The 21,234-nt window shown below is 41.3% G+C and overlaps 1 protein-coding gene across 1 annotated transcript in view; it reads left to right on the top strand.

The window, feature by feature from the left end:
• The window catches only part of CLASP1 (cytoplasmic linker associated protein 1), a 266,679-nt gene that overhangs the window by 125,905 nt on the left and 119,540 nt on the right, over window positions 1-21,234 (top strand). Inside the window, exons 9-18 of the mRNA XM_084643407.1 lie at window positions 3,970-4,122; window positions 5,138-5,211; window positions 7,498-7,590; window positions 9,103-9,248; window positions 11,053-11,188; window positions 12,881-12,951; window positions 14,931-14,990; window positions 16,432-16,509; window positions 18,721-18,888; window positions 20,356-20,405. Coding sequence (XP_084499533.1) covers window positions 3,970-4,122; window positions 5,138-5,211; window positions 7,498-7,590; window positions 9,103-9,248; window positions 11,053-11,188; window positions 12,881-12,951; window positions 14,931-14,990; window positions 16,432-16,509; window positions 18,721-18,888; window positions 20,356-20,405 — 1,029 coding nt within the window. The remainder of the gene's footprint in view (window positions 1-3,969; window positions 4,123-5,137; window positions 5,212-7,497; window positions 7,591-9,102; window positions 9,249-11,052; window positions 11,189-12,880; window positions 12,952-14,930; window positions 14,991-16,431; window positions 16,510-18,720; window positions 18,889-20,355; window positions 20,406-21,234) is intronic.

Raw genomic sequence — 21,234 nt, 5'->3', positions numbered from 1 at the left:
ATGTATTGGGCAAGAATAGCTCAGGTATAAACCAACATTATTTACAAGAATAATGCTCTTCTCAAATACTTCCCATGTAAATAACTAACAAGAGACTCAGCTACAATGATTAGCTGAAATTTCTAAGGACCCAAGTGTTTCATATTTTTCAAATGAAAACTTGACACTCTCACGATTATAGTTTGTTTTAAAATGTCCCACACTATTTTGGAGATGTTCTCCCTGATGTACTGTCTCAGGAATGCAGGAATCAGTAGTTATGGTGAAGAAAATATTGGCCCATTATCTGCTCAGATTCTTGAGCTCCTGGCATAGCATCTCCTGCTTGTTTTACATCTCACACAGACCTGAAGGGGTTACGCTGTAAAATGAATAATGACTAAATTTATTTGTCATGGACAAATGATGACAGCTGTTGAGATGCTCCCGTTAGAGCTTCCCAAGGGATAACTCAGGCTAGTTCCTATTGTGAGCCAAGCTAGCAAGATAGAGTAAGCTTGTCTTCATTCTTGGATTGTCTGTCCTGGGTTACTAACAGTAGCAGTGAATTTCTTTCCTAGAAATGGCCTGAAGTTTTTTGGGCTAAAATGGGCATTCATGTGAATTTTGCAGAGCCACAGTTGTACAAACAGGACTGAAGCCATAGCTGTTTAAATCCATGTGTGAAGACAGCAGCTTAATGAATACAAGGGGCAATGATTGATTCTGTTCTGGACTGAAATCTGCAGCAGTCTGTGAAACAGTGTTACATCTGGGCACGCTATGGAAAATATGAAGGAATGTTGAGGAAGCTTATTTGCAAAAGGATATGTACTTGTAAGCAATTTCTTCTTTTTTTCCTTTGTAATGATTGTAAGTGAATAGAAGAGATTTTAAGCAAATTGCATTTTTTTTTAAATTTTGAGAGAGAGCAGAGTAGTGAGCAGACAAAGGCCCTTTTGGGTAAGGCATGTCTCTGCTGGATATTACTAAGCATCATTCATAAATGAGCATTGGGGTCATAAGGCAGGAGAATAGTCATGATTGTTAAATGGTAAACACTGTGATCCATATTTTATCCCTGGTGCACACACAGTGAAGTCAATGGATTACACCTGGGTTGAATTTGGCCCTATAGGATTTACAGCTAGAGTGCAATATTATAAATGATGATTGTGACCATCAGCTGTTGAATTGGGAAGAACGTCCTTCTTCATGTTACTGTATAGTTGATTTGGTTGTATTTTATTTTATGAACTCCACATTCAGATTTTTTGTTCTTTGTTTCTTTTTCTGTTCAATACGTGTGCTGCTGAAAGACCTGGTATGCAGTTTTGAATGTGCCAGAATATTATCCTTAATTTTCAATCAAGGAAATGCTCTCTGGATGTTAAAGGCTATTTGACATAGATATTAGAAAAAACATTTGGCCACAATGTTAACTTTAAAGTATAAGAAGATCCATTTGATTGTAATTTGCCTCTCTTTTTTTATAGCTAATACTCAGGAAAGCTCATTTTAGATTAGTATGTTAGCAAAATTAATGGAGTTTTACTAACATGCTACAAAAATGAGGTTATTCTTGCTATTTGGTTTCTGAGTTTTTATTTTACTTTGTTATCTGGACTAGGAAACCACACCCTTTGTGTGTGCTGGGGGGATGAGGGTTGGAAAAGCATAATTGCTAGATTATTTTTAAGTTAAATAAATGACAATCTAGATGGACATTAATGCAACTGACACAAGATGTATACTATTAGATAAAAGTGCTACTTTTGAAATAATGCAGAATATCTGCTATCTGGTTGTATTAATGGCAATGATTTCCTCTTGGCTGGTAATAGACATAGCATAACCTTTTACTTGATACCCAGATATCTCTGTATAAGAATTTAAAAGAAAATGTATTTGGGATGAAATTCACCCCAGTGCTAAAGGTCTGGGCAAGCCCACCCTCACCACCCCATGACAAAGGTTTAAATGGTGCAGGGGGCCTTGTGCATGCTCACCAGACACTGGGTGGAATTTCACCCCTTGACCCCATTCAGTCCGTCCCTATTTACTGAAGTACTTAAGCATTCACTTCACTTGAGGCATATGCTTAAAGTGAAACTTATGCTTAAAAGCTTTGCTGAATAGGGAAGGACTTAGCCAGGTGCTTAAATGGTCTGATGAGTTGGGAGATAGTGACTAAGATATGCCCAGAACTGTTAAATGAGCTCTGCTCTCCTGAGCCAATGGAGTGGTTCGTGCTGAATGTGTTCAACCCCTGGCTGGAATTGAGTGCCTTGAATCACTCAACAGTGACCATTAAAGATTCTGCCTGATTAAAGATGGCACTGATGGGGTCCAGCCAGAGGGAATCATGTTCAACTTCCCGACAGAAGGAGGTGGGTGCAGACATCCCAAATTGGATGCAACAGTCCTGAAATGCAGAGTTCAAGTCCCGGTCCCAGGCTGAATGATTCCAGGACATTTGTTCTGGATTCCCTGTGGCAATGCTCCGCACCTGCCTGAGCCTCAGGGGCAGTGCCGGCCTCTTTCTGGGGGGGGGGGGGAGGGGGGCTGAGGTGGGCCTTAGCCGTCCCATCACCATGAGGCCCTGCCCCCTGCTCTTTCTCACCCCACACCCCTGAGACTTCACCCTCTGGCCAGATCAGAAGCTGCAGCCCAGCAATTGTATGAGCCGCCCAGGGAGCCTAGGTCGCTATGGGGAGCACTGGACTCTCCACCTACCCTGGGTGGTACACCCCAGGGGGCGGGGACATGGGCCAGAAGCTGGTCTTGGGCACCCCGGCCCTCCGCCCAGGGCAGGTGGAGGGTCCAGGGCTCCCCACAGCAGCCCAGGCTCCCTGGGCAGCTCTTACTGCTGCCCGGCTTTGGCTTCCAACCTGGCCAGGGATGGGGCTTCAGGGAGAAGAGGAGGAGTAGGGTGTGGAGTTTGCGGGAGAGAGAAGGGATAGAGGACGGGGCCAACAGAGGCAGGCAGGGCTCCTGCATATGTCCTGCTTTTGCCTTTTGAAAAGGAGGTCACCTTAGGTTGGCGTAATGTGATCCTGAAGGGCTGTGTGGTGGGAGTAGATTTGGGAGAAAACATAGTAGAACTCAATCTGATTTTCTTAGCACACAAAGCTCGGGTCAGCCGTCCAAACATTTTACACCTTCCAAATGACTATGTAGCAAATTATCATTTAAAAACAAAGTAAAGTGGATTTAGGGCTGTTGAAAGTTGCATGATTAACAGCCCTGAAAGCCAGTGTCTTTTATTGATACATACAACATAGGGACAGCATGGGCAGTAGATATGTGGTCTTCCCCACACTGCCCCTTTGAGGAGCCTCAGGGCTTGTCTACACCAGTGCTTAAGTCAACGTAACTTACATCGCTCAGGGGTGTGAAATCCCCCCTACCTCCCCCGAGCGACGTAAGTTAAATCAATTTGAAGTGCTATCTACAGCGTGCTGTGTCAGCAGGAGAGCTTTTGCGTCTCATTGAGGTAGACGAATTACATAGACGGAAGAACGTTTTCGTCGACATAGTGCTTCACCAGATACGTTACACGGGCGCAGCTGCAGTGAAGGCAAGCCCTCAGTCCTGTTGTACAGACACCACCTCTACGGGTGAGAGGGTAGCTGAGGATTTATGGGCCCTTCAGTCCTTTATCTCGGCTACGATTACAAACCACTGCCTGAATTCTCAGTTACACTGAGCCTGTTTACTCCTCTTGAGGTGGAAAGCTGTAGATCTCCTGAGCTGCCCAGCTCCCTGAATTTGTATTTAGAAAGGACCGTTGGGCACAGGCATTGATCATAGTTTGTTGGTTTATTCTTTTAAACATAACTTCAGCGAAGCCTTGAAAAGCTGTTGAAGTGAGAGCTGTCTCCAGTGTTCTTGCAGGAAATGCACAGAGCACCTGCTCCAATATAGGCACCCCAGTTGGGAAATGTTTTAGTTTCACCTTAGTTATGGCTGAATGTGGTTCTTCCTCAGATAAAAATTTTGATGATGAAGACTCTGTGGACGGGAACAGACCTTCCTCGGCCAGCTCCTCTACATCTTCAAAGGCCCCTCCAAACTCCCGCAGAGTTGGCATGGGGACTGCTCGCAGACTTGGGTCTGCAGCTCTGGGCTCAAAGTCCACAGGTAAGGCAATATTGCATATTGGGTGAAACTCACCTCTCTGCAAAGATCCTGCACAACACCTAAGCTCTGCTGAAGTCCCATTTAAGCCTTATTTTGAGGACCTACGTGTTGCATAGTCCTTGTGTTGGCCCTCATTAGGGTGGTGAATTGCTCTGTCTGAGAACATGAGAGTTATACTGTCTGAACACCAAAGATGTGTTCTGGAAGAGTGGACCTGCAAATGATTCCCACATCCAGATCCACTTAGTGATCTTCAGCATTGTGTTTGAAGCAACAGTGTGCAGTGATCCACCTTTTCTTCCCAAAGGAACTGCACCTCTGTAGTCAAATAGCTTAAATAACACAGGCTGTTTATTTAACAAATAAGGTCAAAAATGTATGTGCTAAACTCCAGTTTCATGCAATTTAAAACAGTTGGCAAATTGTTTTTTAACACTTTTGGCACTTGACCTCCAACTTCTGACGCTCTAATTAAAGGGTGAACAGAAAACTGAACAATGACTCTGAATTTATTTGCAAATTGCAACTAAAGGAAACGTTCCTGTTTCCTTTCTCAGACAATAACTTCCATCTGAATAATGTCCTTAAGCCTTTCCCTTTTCTCCCCATCTCCGTATCTTCAGTCTGTGTGCCTGTCAGGAAATCCACACATTAATCAATTATAAATGAGACTAAATCCTTTAAGAGAAAACCTCCCTTGTAGTTTAAGTAAATATTCCATCTCATCTTTTCAGGCAACACCCCCTAACATTTGAATGACTGCCTTAACGACATCGTAATGTGCTCCGTGGTGCCTAGGAATTGAAGGATGCTGTGTATAGTGTGTGCTTTGCTTTGAATTTCCTTGCCTTTGTTATTTCCATTACAGCTGTAACACTTTCCATGTAGGTTTGGATGGGGGTCGGGAGTGGGGTGAATTCTCTCTTCTTTAGGTGCTTTCATAACTGAGCATATTTTTAGTGATTATACTGTTGTTGATGAGAAGGGTGAAAAGGCTTTTTCATTTATCTGTCAGCAGCCAAAGAGGGAGCTGGTGCTGTTGATGAGGAGGATTTTATTAAAGCGTTTGATGATGTCCCAACAGTTCAGGTAAGAAGAAATGCATTTTAAAACATTTAACAGTAACAGTATAACACAGATGTCCAACCCAATCCCACTCTCATTGAAATCAATAGCTGAGGCCCATTAGGTTCAGTGGTGGCAAGCTCTAATAAAGAGGTAGTCAAGGGAGTAAAGAGATGTTTTCATTTTCAGATTTGGAAAGAGATGGTGAGTTAGAGAGATACAGGAAGGGGATTCCAAATGACAGGAGCTGCAGCGTGGCAGTGGAGCAATTGTCTGGAGGACTGAAAGGGAAGTCAGTGCTTGACAGACAGAGGGAAATGAGAGAAAAGCAAAGAGACAAGGCTGTGAGGTTGGCTGGAGCAAGCCAAAAGAGCATGTTTAAAATGAGGAAAGCCGGTCATCTTAAACTGGATCCTGCACTAACTCCCGAAAGCCAGTGGAGTAGTTTGTGGACAGAGAGTAAAGGCAAGTCACAAGATGTTGCATCTCCTAAGACTGGGAGCTGAGACTTGTGAAGGCCATGAAGAGGGACTCAGCATAACTTCAGTAGAGGGTTCATCTAACTCTGATATATGAAAGAGGGACAGTTAAACATCAAACTCACTTATTGTGTATCTGTAGACTTGAACCGTGGAAAGTTTTCAAATGCAGTCACATGCACGTAGGATTTGTCAGTATCTCTATGCTTTCATCAGCTCACAGTTTTCTTTGTCCTGACCCAAATTGTGGCCAGACTGAATATTTCCAGGTTCATTTGACCTTTTCTTCAAATACTAGTGGGCTCCTCTTTGTTATCTCAGTGCTTGAATGGATGAAGACAGACTTCCTTCAGCTATTCCTGATACGACTAGGGGATTTTAAACTAATCTCAGGAATTCTCTGACTTTTCCACCTCTTTCCTACCCAAAGATTATTTTCACTGGAGTTATTCTCACTTCAACATTTGCCAAGGATCTGGGTGTTTGATTCTAGTTATCTTCCCAAGGTTAAGTAAAACAGTTGTTAAATGTTACTTTTCTCAGTTAAGGAATATTGCTTGATTGTCCTCAGAGTTAATTATTACAATCCCGATTCATGCCTTTATGTTGGTTGACGATTGCAGTATCTGGCCTTCCCTACAGGCTGCAGCATATTCAAGATACCAAAGTTGGATTGGTAACATGCATGTTATACCATGATGTCATTGCATAGCTGCTTTCTCATTTTCCACTATATACAGTGGCAACATTAGAGAAGCATCACAGAATAGAGGATTGAACTCTAGCTGGGAGCCAGAAGCTCTGGAGTTCTAATTCTGATTCTGAACTGTGTGATCTTGCACAAATTGGAGAGGAGTGTCAGATAGGAACCAGGACAAACAGAGGTTTTTTACCTCTCCTTGCGTCAGCTTTCTCCTCTGTAAAATGGAGGTGATAATACTGAACTGACTCGCAAGGGGTAATAGTTAATGTGTGTGTGCAACACTTGGAAAACAGAAAGAACTGTGTGCTGACTGTTGCTAAATTCTCCTCTCCTCCATGTATGCACAATTCACACTCATTTCAATGGGTGCTACAGGCTCAGGGCTGAATTTGGCCCACTGACTTCATGACTAGCCTATCTTACGTTGCTGACAGGTTGCATATATTACTCTTGCAAAATTGTGTTCAGCGAACTCAGGACTATTGGCTGCATAGCCTTCTTGGTTAGTCTTTTGTAGCGATGGCATTGATTTCCTGTGTGCTGGTGCAGTGGGACTCTTGCACTTTGACATTTGGAACATTCTTTGCACCTGTACGTTTAAAGCTACTTTTCAGCTTTTTAAATGTTGCGTGTTTGTGTGGCCAATGGGCTATTTTGGGACATTCTTTCAAACACAGTACATAAACAGTGCCAGTAAAAACCTGCACTGACAGGGCAAATAGGTCCTTATAAGCACAGTTATCTATTGTGCCAACAAATATGAGCTTCCCTTATGAAGTGGGGATTTACACACTTTGTGGGCATCATTTATGTATCAAATGTTGTTAATTTGTCTCTCTATATTTATTGGTGGTTTTGTATGACCCCCTAGAAGACTGTTTTACGTATGACGTTGACTCCAGAAATAATGCTTACTGCCTTTAAATTGTACAGTTGTGTAATAGTCAAAAATTATTACACTTCAAACATCCTGTATGTCCATTTAATATTTCTTGATTTTGTGCAATACATTAGTCCCTTAGAGTCGAAGAGCCACACACAGTAAAGAATTCAGGAGTGAAGGAGGTTAGAGGTTCAGTTAAGAAACCTTCTGATTCACTGATAACATTTTCTTTTTTTAATTCACAGATTTATTCCAGCCGAGACCTCGAAGAATCCATAAACAAAATTAGGGAAATCCTATCGGATGATAAGCATGACTGGGAGCAGAGAGTATCTGCAGTAAGCATTGGACCTATATGCTAATTATTTTAATGTAAGGTTTTTATGAGTGAAGTTCATCCCTTTGCAGTGTCAGCACAAGTTCTGTGCACCACTGAAGTTGTCTAAATAGGGCTGATGTGCAGTTTAAGTGGTACATTGAGTATACTGGCCCTCTGCATGGAGTGAATTTCACACTATGGGACTAAATTTAAACTCCTACATTAAGGAAACCGTGAAGTATTAGGTTTATAGGAATTTGAATATCATGAATAGGCATCAGATTAAATAAGTCATCATACATTTAAGATATACTTAATTTTTCAAACAAACAAATAAACCTAGAAAATCGCTATTGGACTTCAGAGTCAAATTTTCAAAAGTGGAGTAATATTGTGAAAAGTGTCCTTTCTGCACTCCATTTGGGTAGACGGATGTATGCAAAAGGCCTCCTCCTTCCCTGCCTTCCAGGTTGTATAGTCATTTACACCTGTGCAAAGTGGGTGTAAAACAGTTTGTTAGCATTTTATATCCACTGGACACAGGTGGAAATGACTGCATGAGGAGCAAGGTGATACAAAGTCAGACCTGTAATGGACATGCTGAGTTTGAGTCTTATTTATAGGCAAGCTCTAAGTTACACTGATGTAAATCTGCGTAAGACCTTTTCTACACTCTTGGTTTCTGCCACTGGTGTAAATACAGTGATGTAATTTTATTGGTGTAGCCCTGACATGTCCAAGCAGCGATTTGCACTGGTGCAGTTTTCCTCAGTCTGAACCTTGGTTCTGAAGTCTAGTAGTGAATTGATATTAGTGCACCATGATTAATGGTTTGCATTGGTGTAGTTATATCAGTGGCTAAAACTAGCTCCTTAGGGTGAAATCCTGGCCTCACTGAAGTCAGTGGGAATTTTGCCATTAATTTCATTGGGGCAGGATTTCACTCCTACTGTAGACAAGGCCTGATTCTAATGAATTCAGTGGAGATGTTCCAGATTTACACTGGTGTAACTGAGATCAGAATCTGAGTCATGGCTTTTCAAGTCAGACCATCTTTTTAATGAGAGAACTGTGAGAAAATTATAGTGTTTCAATGCATACAATGCACTTCAGTGTTTCAAGATGTCCCTAAACGTTGCAAATGGATGGAGGGAATGGAGGAGCAACCTTGGAATTCTTTGACTTGTTTAAATGTCCCAATAACTTTAATGATACGATTGGAAAAGTAAATGTCTGGCTTGCCACATTTTGTCATTGGTCAAATTGTAAATGACACATTTGGATTCCTGTAGCATGGCCAAGGCTAACATATGAATGTTCTTACATTTATTCAATATACTGATCCCTGAAATATGTGATCTTAGATTGTGTTAAGAACCTGTTCTTCAACACATTAATATTTTTACAGGGAAGTTGAAAAATGAGCGCTAGTCTTGAACACAGTTCTGAGTGTTTTTATTTCTCATGAATAGATACCAGTGTGTCTTGCTATTTTGTCACTTGTAAGTCCTTAAATCTTGTTTGCCAACAGCTGAAAAGGATCCGATCCTTACTATTAGCTGGAGCTGCCGAGCATGATAACTTCTTTCAACACTTACGCCTGCTGGATGGAGCATTTAAATTATCCGCTAAAGATCTGCGGTCTCAGGTAGTGCGAGAGGCGTGTATCACGTTGGGGTAAGGAATACAAAGCTCCACATTCTAAATTGTGTTATACAATTAGTTTAGATAAAAGGAGGAGATCCTGGCTCGAACCCAATTATGATATAGTTTGGCCTTGTCAGTACTGGACAGACAAAGTGGTGTTAGAACTTGGTTTTGGCCACAACCATTTAAAAACCATGCTCATGCAGGTCATTAATCATGGTTGTACAGCCTGTGGGGATGGGTTCTGTATGCTGGTGGTGTTTGGAAATGTTGATTGGGCAGGCTTTGAATTCCGTTTTAACCTTTGAAAGCCATTACTCACATTATGGACCAGATTCAGATCTCAGTTACATTGGTGTCCATCTGAAGTAGCTCCATGAACTTCAATGGAGTTACTTAGGATTGATAACCAATGTAGCAAAGGGCAAAATCTGTTCTTATGGGTTTATTGCTGGCCAAAGCTAGCTTTAAAAAAATCCTCAGAGTGTTTCTAAGTTATTCAAATACAAAACAGTGCCTGTAAAAGCACAGAATATATTCGCCGATCACATTTGCTCTAGAATGGACACCACAGATTTTTTTTTTAATTAAAAAAAAACGGGGTGGAGCTCTTTGGTCCTGGGCTATTGACCCAGATATACTTGTGACGTTCTAAGGGTCAGTTCACAATCAAACAGGTTTGACTGAGTTATACGTTTCTGTAAACAGGCAGAGACAGCAGAGCTCCTGTTGCAATGCCTGACCTTTGAGGATTTGAGCACCTATAGGGCCCATTGAATACCATGGAAATTGAGGGTACTTGGTGCATGGCAAGGTCAAGTCCATAATGCTGTGAAATGCTTTTCAATAGCGTAATACCACAGTTCCAAATAACAAATTGAAACGTGCCCTGAGTATCTGAACCCAATGGAACAGAAGTGGAGGGCCATATTTTGCCCTCCTTGATCCCACATTTTAAATCATTGGGCTTGCATGGAGTGCAGCATTTGGTCATGGCTAAGGACTGAAGGATCAGGCCCATAGTGGTTAATTTCACTTAATTCCATTTGAGATACAAATCTTATGTAAAACAATGCACTCAGTATCGAGGGACAAATTGCAGATGCTTTATATGGAAAACGTGATATTCTGACCCTTAGGAGACTGCAAAATGGAGTTGGAAAGTTCCCATTCATCCTGGGTCTGTTAAGGCTGGAAATGACAACAGAATAACTTCTCTTATGATATTTCTCACACTCACTTTCTGCCCAAACTGAAGTTAACAGGCAAGGAGGCAGCACAAAATTGAATAATAAAGACAGAAATTTGAAATGTGTTTTGTCTTTGGGTTCAGACTGAGTTTGGGGTGAAAGTACAGGTCAGTTCTTATTTTCTGTGGGCTGGTTCCCCCATCTGTAGTAACTGAATGTTGAATGCTACCAGAGCCATGACTTTGAAGAAAAGGAACTAGGGCATTTTTAATAATCGTTTATGAAATTCACAAATGTCAAGGCAAGACAGAAGCTTGAGAGAGAATGGAATCTGAAACTGACAAGCGCTAGAAAACCAAGTCATTGAGAAATGCCCTGTGGGTTTGTCGGTGCATCTTTAACAGGGTTCCAGTGATGTGGTGAGCTTCCATGCTGAATTAATTACTGTTAAAATCTGGATGAGCAAAAAGCATTGCACTGGTTTGAGATGAAAACTGTAAAATGAGATATGTCTGTTTATTCTTCTTTGGTGGAGTTAGAGAGGAGACTGAAAAATCATGAAATAGTGCATGTCAGATAGTCTACATTACTATGACTAGCATAATCTAAAGCATATTTACCAGCATTTCTTAATTGTTTTTCAGACATTTGTCTTTAGTTTTGGGAAACAAGTTTGACCATGGGGCAGAAGCCATCATGCCAACCATCTTTAATCTGATTCCTAACAGTGCCAAAGTAATGTCCACTTCTGGTGTCGTAGCTGTTAGATTAATCATCCGAGTAAGTATATATCAAAACAAAACTTTGTCTTATAAAGTCTTAAATCTGTCTATGTGATCAGATCTGAACTGAGGAGAGAATGTGAACATGTCCCTGGTGAAAATTAGCTTAAATAAATAGATTAAGCTCCTAAATGTTGCAGAACTTGGCTATGAGACTTCTTCCTTGAATCTTATCTGGGTATGGTATCTGCATTCAGACAATACCTTCCTTTTGTTGATCCCCCTGTCATGTCTTAGAACAAGGAAAACTATTTATTGAAACACAGTTCAAGAGGGGAAAAGAGACTGACAATAAATGAGAAGTAATAGCTTGTCCACTATCAATGGAAGTTGCTTCTTGGTGGCTCTTGTTGTTTATGAACCCAGTTTATGAATCTAGCAGTTTACTGACTAAATTGTTCAGTGGAAGTTGAGTAGCTACCTGAAAGAAGAGCACTACAGAGGCATTCAGATGCTAGGGACACTGTTAATTATAAGCTGTTGGCTGGATAGTATCTGGTGTATGGGTGGCTATTAGCTTGTAGGAAGGGGAAGGGGCAACTCCTCAGATTATCATTAGCCATCTGGCATTGAAGCCTAGCAGTGATATTTTGTGTCATGAAGACCTTGTTCTGATGGTTCAGGTTGTAGCATGCGTCATCAGATACATTCTAAATTGTAAGTAGAAAAGAAAGTAGTTCTCATAGTACTAGTAAATGAGTAAAGATGGTGAACTTGCAGCTCTTTTATTAAATATAAATGCTGTTGGTCAGCAAGTGAGGGTTCAAAGTCATAACTTGCCAAGTTGCTCTAGATTCCAGTTGCAAAAGAAGACCTAACCATGTTCATATTTACAGGCTAAAAGATCATTTAGGAATAATTTCATCGTTTAACAGGGTATCCTTCTGTGTTACTTTGTATAAGAAAAATGGAAGTACTCTATTTCTTTATGCATAATTCATTATTCTAGAATGATGGATTGTGTGTTTGGAGCAAGGGGCTAGGAATCAGGACTTGTAGGTTTAATTCCTGGCTTTGCTTCTGACGCACTGTATGACCTTTGGCAATTCACTTAGGGTCCAGTCCTGCACCTACTGAAATCCAAGGCGAAAGTGCCCATTGACTTAAGTGGTACATGATCAGGGCCCTACCACTCTGTCCTTGTGAAGCATGACTAGTGAAGGTTTGCAAAGGACTTTGAGAGTGGATAACAAGTGCTATCAGCGTAAGATTTATTAGGGAAACTTCTTTGCAGAAACAAAGGATTTTTACCTTTGAAAAGTTGAGTGTATATTTCTCTGAAGTCATTTTTAAACCACTTTTGCTTGCCTTCCCATCCTCATATAAAGAGTCTTTGTAAGCACTCCATGGACAGTGCATCTTGTCTTAGGCCATTAATCAACTAGTGTGGCTTCTGCCCAGTGATGTGGCGGGCATGCTGTGGGGAGCCTTGGCATGCCCTACTACTGGAGATTTCTGTCCATTGATGAATATGGGTCTCACACTACAGACCCGCTGGAGCCTGTGTCCATAAGTGTAAATAAAGAATCCATATCTTTCTTAAAAATATTCCTTTATCTATGGGCTGAATTTTTTCAAATGAGCCAAAATGAGTGTGTGTACGTTGGCTTTAGGATGACTAAGGGAAATTAGCTTTACTCCCGCAAATCTAAAATGTAAAGGTTTTTTCCCTCTGTTTTTCTTGTTCTAGCATACGCACATCCCTCGACTAATACCCATCATAACCAGTAACTGTACCTCCAAGTCTGTTGCAGTTAGAAGGTGAGAATGAGGTTTTAACTTTTCTTCTTGTTTATCAATGGCTTAAATTCACCTCCTGTTTTTTTAAAGGAAAAGCTGAGTTTTTCAAAGCGATGTAGAGGATTTATCCACACATCTTCCCTTAACTTTAATGGATGTGTCTGAATCCCCTAGGTCACTATGAAAAATTCAAACCAAACGTTTTTTTTAAAAGTTTTACACTGTATAGGGAAGATTCACTGTTTCTGTTCTTGAAAAGGAAGGATGGCCTTTAAATAGAAATTAGCTGATTTAACGGAGTTAGGTGTGGGTGTACTGTACAGCTGTGTGTGTTTGTGCATGTTTAGATATTGCTATAATATTATCACATTAGTTTGTCTGCCTTCCGAGGCCTTGGATGTGCTCCTATTTTCTACCACCAACCACTACTATGGTACGTTTCCTTTGGACCAGAGTGTAAAAGTCACATTCTCTGAAATTCCATGGCCTGTGTTATGAATCATAGAATATCAGGTTGGGAGGGATTCCACCACCTCCCTAGGCAACGCATTCCAGTGTTTCACCACTCTCCTAGTGAAAAAGTTTTTCCTAATATCCAACCTAAACCTCCCCCGCTGCAACTTGAGACCATTACTCCTTGTCCTGTCCTCTTCTACCACTGAGAATAGTCTAGAACCATCCTCTCTGGAACTACCTCTCAGGTAGTTGAAAGCAGCTATCAAATCCCCCCTCATTCTTCTCTTCCGCAGACTAAACAATCCCTGTTCCCTCAGCCTCTCCTCATAAGTCATGTGTTCCAGACCCCTAATCATTTTTGTTGCCCTTCGCTGGACTCTTTCCAATTTATCCACATCCTTCTTGTAGTGTGGGGCCCAAAACTGGATACAGCACTCCAGATGAGGCCTCACCAATGTCGAATAGAGGGGGACGATCACGTCCCTCGATCTGCTCGCTATGCCCCTACTTATATATCCCAAAATGCCATTGGCCTTCTTGGCAACAAGGGCACACTGCTGACTCATATCCAGCTTCTCGTCCACTGTCACCCCTAGGTCCTTTTCCACAGAACTGCTGCCTAGCTATTCGGTCCCTAGTCTGTAACTGTGCATTGGGTTCTTCCGTCCTAAGTGCAGGACCCTGCACTTATCCTTATTGAACCTCATCAGATTTCTTTTGGCCCAATCCTCCAATTTGTCTAGGTCCCTCTGTATCCTATCCCTGCCCTCCAGCGTATCTACCACTCCTCCCAGTTTAGTATCATCCGCAAATTTGCTGAGAGTGCAATCCACACCATCCTCCAGATCGTTTATGAAGATAAGCAGGAGGTCGGACTGGATAATCACAATGGTCGCTTCTGGCCTTAAAAATGGATGATTATTTCCTTTCTGCTGTCTCATTGGAGAAGACCTATGCCCACTGTCTTTAGCTCCGGTCTCCTGTAGCTTGACAAACAGAAGTAAGAATGATTGGTAACTGTGTCGCCTACTGACTATAGCTCTGTCACATCCCTTAAGCAAGTCACTTAACACCTCTGTCCTTCAGTTTCTCTATTTGAAGAATGGGGATGAGAAAATACCTTCTTTTCAGACTTGATGTGAAGCGTAGTGTTTGTAAAGAGCTATCTACAAAGTAATATTAACTTTGATCTTCTCTACATCTCACTGTCCTTTGTATTAAAAAGAAGCAAAATCAAAACCACCCCACAAGTAATATTCTACAGCTATGGTCCAGAGCACTTCTTCATACAGTGGTGACAGTCTAGTGTTTCAGACCATTACTGTAGCATATGTTCATATTTTTTAGTTTAAAAACTCTTTGTAGAATTTGATCTTTATAGATACACTAGTATTTTTAATAAGGGGGTCACTGCTGATTTCTTGTGTCCAGCTGGGCCCCATAATAATAAATGACTGGTGTGTGGTGGCAAGTCCACTAGAAGCCATATGCCTTTTTATTAGCTTGAATAGCTCAGACAATATTTCTCCTTTACCCACTTTCAGGCGCTGCTTTGAATTTTTAGACTTGCTGTTACAGGAGTGGCAAACACACTCCCTAGAAAGGTAAGATCTGAGCATGAGCGTCCCTTCGGGAGAAGCGATTTGTACTGTGGTGAAATGAGGGCTTGAAACATCCCACCCTCACTGCTAAAATCCATTTTTTCTCCATTCAAAAATAAAAGGGAAAAAGAGTCCACTGAGGCCCTGTGTGCACCTGCTTAGGTGCAGGCTGTTGGGGGAATTGCTGAGGCCTCCCAAATATTGGAACTTCTGGTGGCACCACAGGTGTGGCTCCCAGGGCTACAGACTTTATTTTCTGAAAGCGTTGTTGAATGGACTAGAGAAATGGGTCCTCTCCAGTCAGGCTGCAGAGAAGATGGTTAATGAATTCTTGAGCACCGCCACTCTCCAGATGAAACTCAAGCAAGGGGGTCTCATAGTTTCCTGACTGAAAAGAAGTGGCAGAGAGAAGCCAGGCATGGGAGGAAGGGACTGGGGTTGTCAGAAAAGAAGATCTTAGGCATTTCAGTTTCCTGCTGCAGGCAAGTACTCTGTGGTCCAGTCATTCCAAAATATTGCTATTCCAAAGTAATAATGCTATAGTAATTCTAGATAGTAAAGCAGTAATACTATTCTAAATAGCCAGTTTTCCCTGTACTGACCTATATGTTTAAGAGCTGGATTGTTCTGGGATGCAAAGAGAGGAGCACACAAGGGGCCTTTTCCTTCCCTTATGCTCCCACCCTAGATTTCTGGCCTTAAGATCTGACTCTTGCAAGTGAGGGTGCAGTTGCAGTTCCTGTGTTCACCCAAGCCCGGGGAGTACTCCCTCCTACAACCACTGGGGCTCAAGCCATTCTGAAGGGGTAGGAGAAGCTAAGACTGTGGGCCCATCACCTTGTATTATTGACTGATGATGCTGGACATATGCAGAGAGTGGAGCATGTTGCAGACTCCTAAAGGATGGTATATCATGTGCACTGGTGTTGGGGCACTCTGGGCGGGATTTTGCCTCCCAGATGCCAGGCATAAAGCCAGCATAGCTACTTTAAGGCTGACACACAACTAATAGAGATATAATAAGAGAATAATATTTGTAAGGCACATTATGGCTATTCAAACTAACAGTCTGTGGAGAAAGACAAAGAGGGGAAAAGGAAAGGTGATTGATCCTCACTTCATTAACCCAAATTGCCGTTAGCTACTTTAAGAGTTAAGAGATTATTTTTCCACCCTGGTAGTTTCCATGGTAACTAAGGAATGACTTCTGAAGAATGCAGCTTGGCTCTTGTTTTCCAGCAGCAAGGAGTGAAATAAAGCTGACTTGTAAGAATAAATAAATAATTCCCCTAAAGGATGTTATGTGGAAATGGGGGAAGCTGTGAAATGCTCTCTGTTTGCTGAGAGTGGGGAGAAATCACTAAACTTTGCAGACTCATCTGAGTGCAGGGAGGTTTTCTGCATCTTTACTCACTGTCTGAACAATGTTTTCTTCTGATCTCAGACACATCTCAGTATTAGCGGAAACAATAAAGAAGGGAATCCACGATGCGGACTCTGAAGCAAGGATAGAGGCAAGAAAGTAAGTGGATTTTAAAAAAAATAAGTATCACTTTATAAACACAGGATGGTCGGTGTGTGATGGAAAACTGAAGCTAAGACAAATGCATATAGGGCCTGTTCCTGCTCCCATGGCAGTTGATGGCAAAAGTTCATGACTTGAACAGGAACAGGAGCAGATCCACAAAGCAGTCAGTATGATCTGATTAATAAAACCCCAGCCATTCACACATTGCTTCTTTAGATTCTGGTCATTTTACATTGCTGTCTAAAATTAAATCAATTTGTAACTTTGTTTTCTCCCAGCATGGATTAATCCATGTATTAATGTATGTTCTTAGAAGCACAAGAGCATTTTGCTAATCCTTACTTATCTGCCACCAATATAATGCCTAGACAAAATCTGGTGGTTTCATTCCTGTTCCCATAAAACACTGGGTTGCCAAAGGGCAGTCAGATTTGATAGCCAAATATCATTTGATTTCACGCCTGATTCTTTTATCTCATACAAAAATCTCTTTGTCCTTAATGGAATTTTTGCCTGAGTAAATATTACAGGATTGGGCTTGCCATTGCTTTCTAAACTACTACAAAATATTGTAAATAATGAAAACCACTGTCAGAGTTAGTTAATAAAGTACAATTGTGAGGCAGCATTATTTTGCCTTTCTTAATCACTGATACAGAAATCTCATTAATTTGCAATGATTTTCCCTGTCACAAAGGGTATAGGAGAGGTTCTGCTGTATTTTCAAAAGTTTGTGTATGTGTCCATGGGAGGTTGTCTTGGTATACTGAGAACTTGTTCTTAAACTAAGCACCCATTAACCAAAGATTCTAGGTGAACTTTGTACAGAGAGAGAGAGCTGTCATTTGGTACATTTACACATCATTAACTTCTTTATAAGAATCAAATGATTAAATGCTACACTTCAAGAAATAGTAGTTCATAGTAGGAGTAGGTATTAAATTATTTTGGGAGGGAGCATTTTCTCCAATCATGAAAATACTGTAGGCACCCAGGTGTTACAGCAATGTGGCTAGGTAACCCAGATAGCTAGCTAGGCAGACTTTTTGAGGATTTATAGTGAATGTTAAATTCTCCTTTATTTTTTTCTTACTTAATATATTGCCAATATTAAGATTTACATTTTTGCATTTTATCCCAAATAGATTAAAATGCTGATGGCTTCCTCTGTCCGGGGAGCAGCTGTCACGTGCAAATGGCTCTGGATTAATTTGCATTTATTGATCTTGTTCTTAAAGTGTCCTCCAGCCTAATCCTGAAAGGTGCCTGTAACTCCTATAGATTATAACAGGAAGTAAGGATGCTCAGCATCATCCGAGAGGCTGTTAGTGCCACACAGGACTGGTCCCTTTGTGCTGAAATGTTTCTCTCTCTTTTGAATGGGCTAGATCCTGAGTGATGCTGAGCCACTCTCACTGAAGACAGTAAGAACAGCTAGCTTCAGCACTCCCTAAGATTTGCCTCAGTAGCAGCCAAAGGTTCCCCCATAGTATTATGCAAAGGGTCAGGATCATCTCAGGGGTAATTGTTAGTTACTACACATCTGCTTTTGAATGGTATTGAATAAGGGAGTCACTGTTATGTTACAGTTTGAAAGAAAAATCTCTGTTATTGCTGTCATGAATCAGGCCCACAGATCTGTCTTCAGTTGCAGATTGTTTCAGAAACTGTTATTTAATTCACATTAATTTGCCAGTCCTACCCCTTTAAACACCAGTGTAGTGTCCCCTCAGCCTGTATAGATCCAGTGTGGGTAAAAGGGTTAATGGTATTTACAAGCACTCATGCTAGATTTTGTCCTTGCACCGGGACGTTGCTGGTTGAAGCTTGCCATGGGATGTCTACCTTGTCTAATCCCCGCTGCTCTTGTGGGCTAATGGTCTTCTTCCTGACCTCCTGATTGGAGCCGTGACATCTGGGTATAGACTCTGCCCCTCTCTGGTGCTATATGTGTTCCTGTGATGCCCTGCACAGTGTACATCTTGCCTTCCGACTTCTGGTCAGTGTGTCTTGTGTGGAACTGCTTTCTCAAAACACAGTGATAGCCTGCGTGGTATGTTTCAGATGCATCACAGAAAGGCTGCGTCACTGAAATGGTTCAGTTAAGCTGTTGCCGTTGGGGTGGACATCTCCTGTGACTGAGCTGCTGTGGCTCATCAAACGTTACAAGGAGTTTTCAATGGTATATTGGGATCTTGTTTTCAGATGTTATTGGGGCTTCCACAATCACTTCAGCAGAGAAGCAGAACACTTGTATCACACGTTGGAATCCTCCTATCAGAAAGCCCTGCAGTCACACTTGAAGAACTCAGATAGCATAGTGTCCCTGCCTCAGTCCGATCGCTCGTCCTCCAGTTCCCAGGAGAGTCTCAAGTAAGTCTCTCTACTTTATTACCACTGATTTTATTGACTAAACTGCAGATGCACCTAAATGAGTAACTATGGCATTGCACCGTTACCATTCACAGCTTCATGCTTAAGCTTGTTTTCTCATCTCTTATGACCGTTCACATTTATTTCTTGACCTCAACATTTGACCAGCTCCAAAATATGGCATAGGAGGTTTCTGGCTGGCAAGATATTAAAAAAAACCCCAAAAAAACAAAAAAAAACCACACTGCTAAATATCCTGGAGTCAGTCTTGAATCCATAAATAAGTGGACAAGAGGCTTTTCATTCTCAGCCAGACAGTATTAGTCAGCCCTCCTAACTTAAAAAGACACTTGTTTGGCCTGAAATTTTTCATGCTTAGCCTTAAGCCAGAGAAGTGAGTGTATCTGTTTGTCTTTTCTTTTTCTTGTAAGAAGAGAAGTGGCCAAGCTAGATATAAATTATATAGCTGCAAAATGAATAGCTTTTCTGCTGCAGTTGTGTATCTTGGCTGTTTTTGAAGGGACACAGTGAAAGAATTTAGACTCAAAATTTGCCCCAGCTGAAAAGTGTTAGAATTTTTTGAGGACTGTCCTATTACAATATGAATTGTAAAATCCACCTCCATCCTACAAAGAAATGTATAAAATACATTAGTCACTATTTACATAGGACCTGAAATCTTCTTTTGTTCTGTTAATGCTCATGGTAATTTTTTCATACTCTTTTCTAAGGAGTTTTATTGAGCTTCAATATTTATATTTAAACAATAAATCCTGTTAGACAACTATTTACAGATAGTAATAGACTATTACAAACCCTTTATGACTACATACTCAGCAGCTTCTAAAAAGTAATTCCATGTTTATCATGGTAATTATATAACTGTATAAAATATATATTTGATATATTTAAAAAGAAAATGAAAGAGGGCCAGGCCAGCAGTCTAGCAATAGCAGGAGAATGTTGCAGGAGCACAGAGAGAGTAAATAGACATTCATCACTCAGACTAGACTGGCTCCAAAGCAAGAGTTTCAGTGCAGCAAACTTCCGTGATGAAGGACCAGTGCTGGACTGAAGGCCAGTTCTAGATTAGCAGAGGGGAGTAGAGAATAATCATGGGGATAGACTCTTCCTGTGCCTTTGATCATTGAAGTCATTTGGAGCATATGTGGAGAGTTCTGAAAACAAAGAGGGCAGTTTTGAATGAAATCCTGAAATAAGTGGGGAGCCACTGGAGGTGTCTGAAGTTGTGGTTGGTATGGTTGTGCTTCTGTGTATATAGCAACTTTGGCACACCCTGAAGTCTGGAGAGTGGGGTTGTAATTACGCCACTGCTATTTTTAATAACTGGTTATTAATGTAGTAATGTAGAACAAAGCCTCCTAAAATGTGATGGCATTTTTATAGCCAGGATTATTGGTGACTCAAAAAATACCTGTTTGATAAATGTTTGTGTTTAATTTCTAGCCGTCCATTGTCTGCCAAAAGAAGTCCTACTGGAAGCACTACATCCAGAGGTGAGAACAGGAACTGTAGGATACATAATCACCTGTTGCAGGGGAAGATTTGTAATGAAGTAAGATAAAAGACTCAAATATTTCTATGTTCAAAATAGTGATTCTGGTTATAATGAAATCTCCATTTACTGTGAAGTTGTTCTTTTGGTCATGAGTCCAGTCACATATAGCTGTTCCTTTGGTCACCAGCATATAGTGGAGGCACCTTAAGTGCATGTCTCCTATGGTGCTAAATTCCAAATTGATCACAAAAGTGCTTTCACCTATGGACACAAGAGATGTCTGGACCACTTCACCATCGGAGCCCTAGTGCACTTGACTGCACGGGCAGGTGGGTGGACAAGAATACCTAACAGGCCTTTTCCATCTCTGATTTTTGTTTGGCTTTCAATAGCCACCGCCTCAGTCTCCACTACGTACCCCAGAACAGGCATGGTATCCCACAGAGGCCTTTGATACAGTCAAAAGTAATGCTGAGCCTCCTTGATCTTTTTCATCAAGACTTTCCAGCATGTAGAATCTTCAGAGCTTTGCTTTGGTTCCAAGCACTTGCAGCTTAATGCCTGAAGGGCATAGTCGTGGGTGGGAACATCAGTGAGTGAGGGGAACAGAAAATCTTCATGGGCAGATGAGGTTACTGTTAGCAGGCCTTGCTAACAGTAACTTTCAAAATGCAGGGCCCAGACTAATTGATTCGATCACACTTTAGTCTGCTACTAGATACCATCAGCTGAGAGTATAAGGCTATGTTTTAGTCACAGGTATTTTTAGTAAAAGTCATGGACAGGTCACGGGTAGTAAACAAAAATTCACGGCCTGTGACCTGTCC

The sequence above is a fragment of the Lepidochelys olivacea genome (genome assembly GCF_965140295.1).
Source record: "Lepidochelys olivacea isolate rLepOli2 genome assembly, chromosome: 11".
Lineage (NCBI taxonomy): Eukaryota > Metazoa > Chordata > Testudines > Cheloniidae > Lepidochelys > Lepidochelys olivacea.
This window is presented reverse-complemented; position numbering and strand designations above follow the sequence as displayed.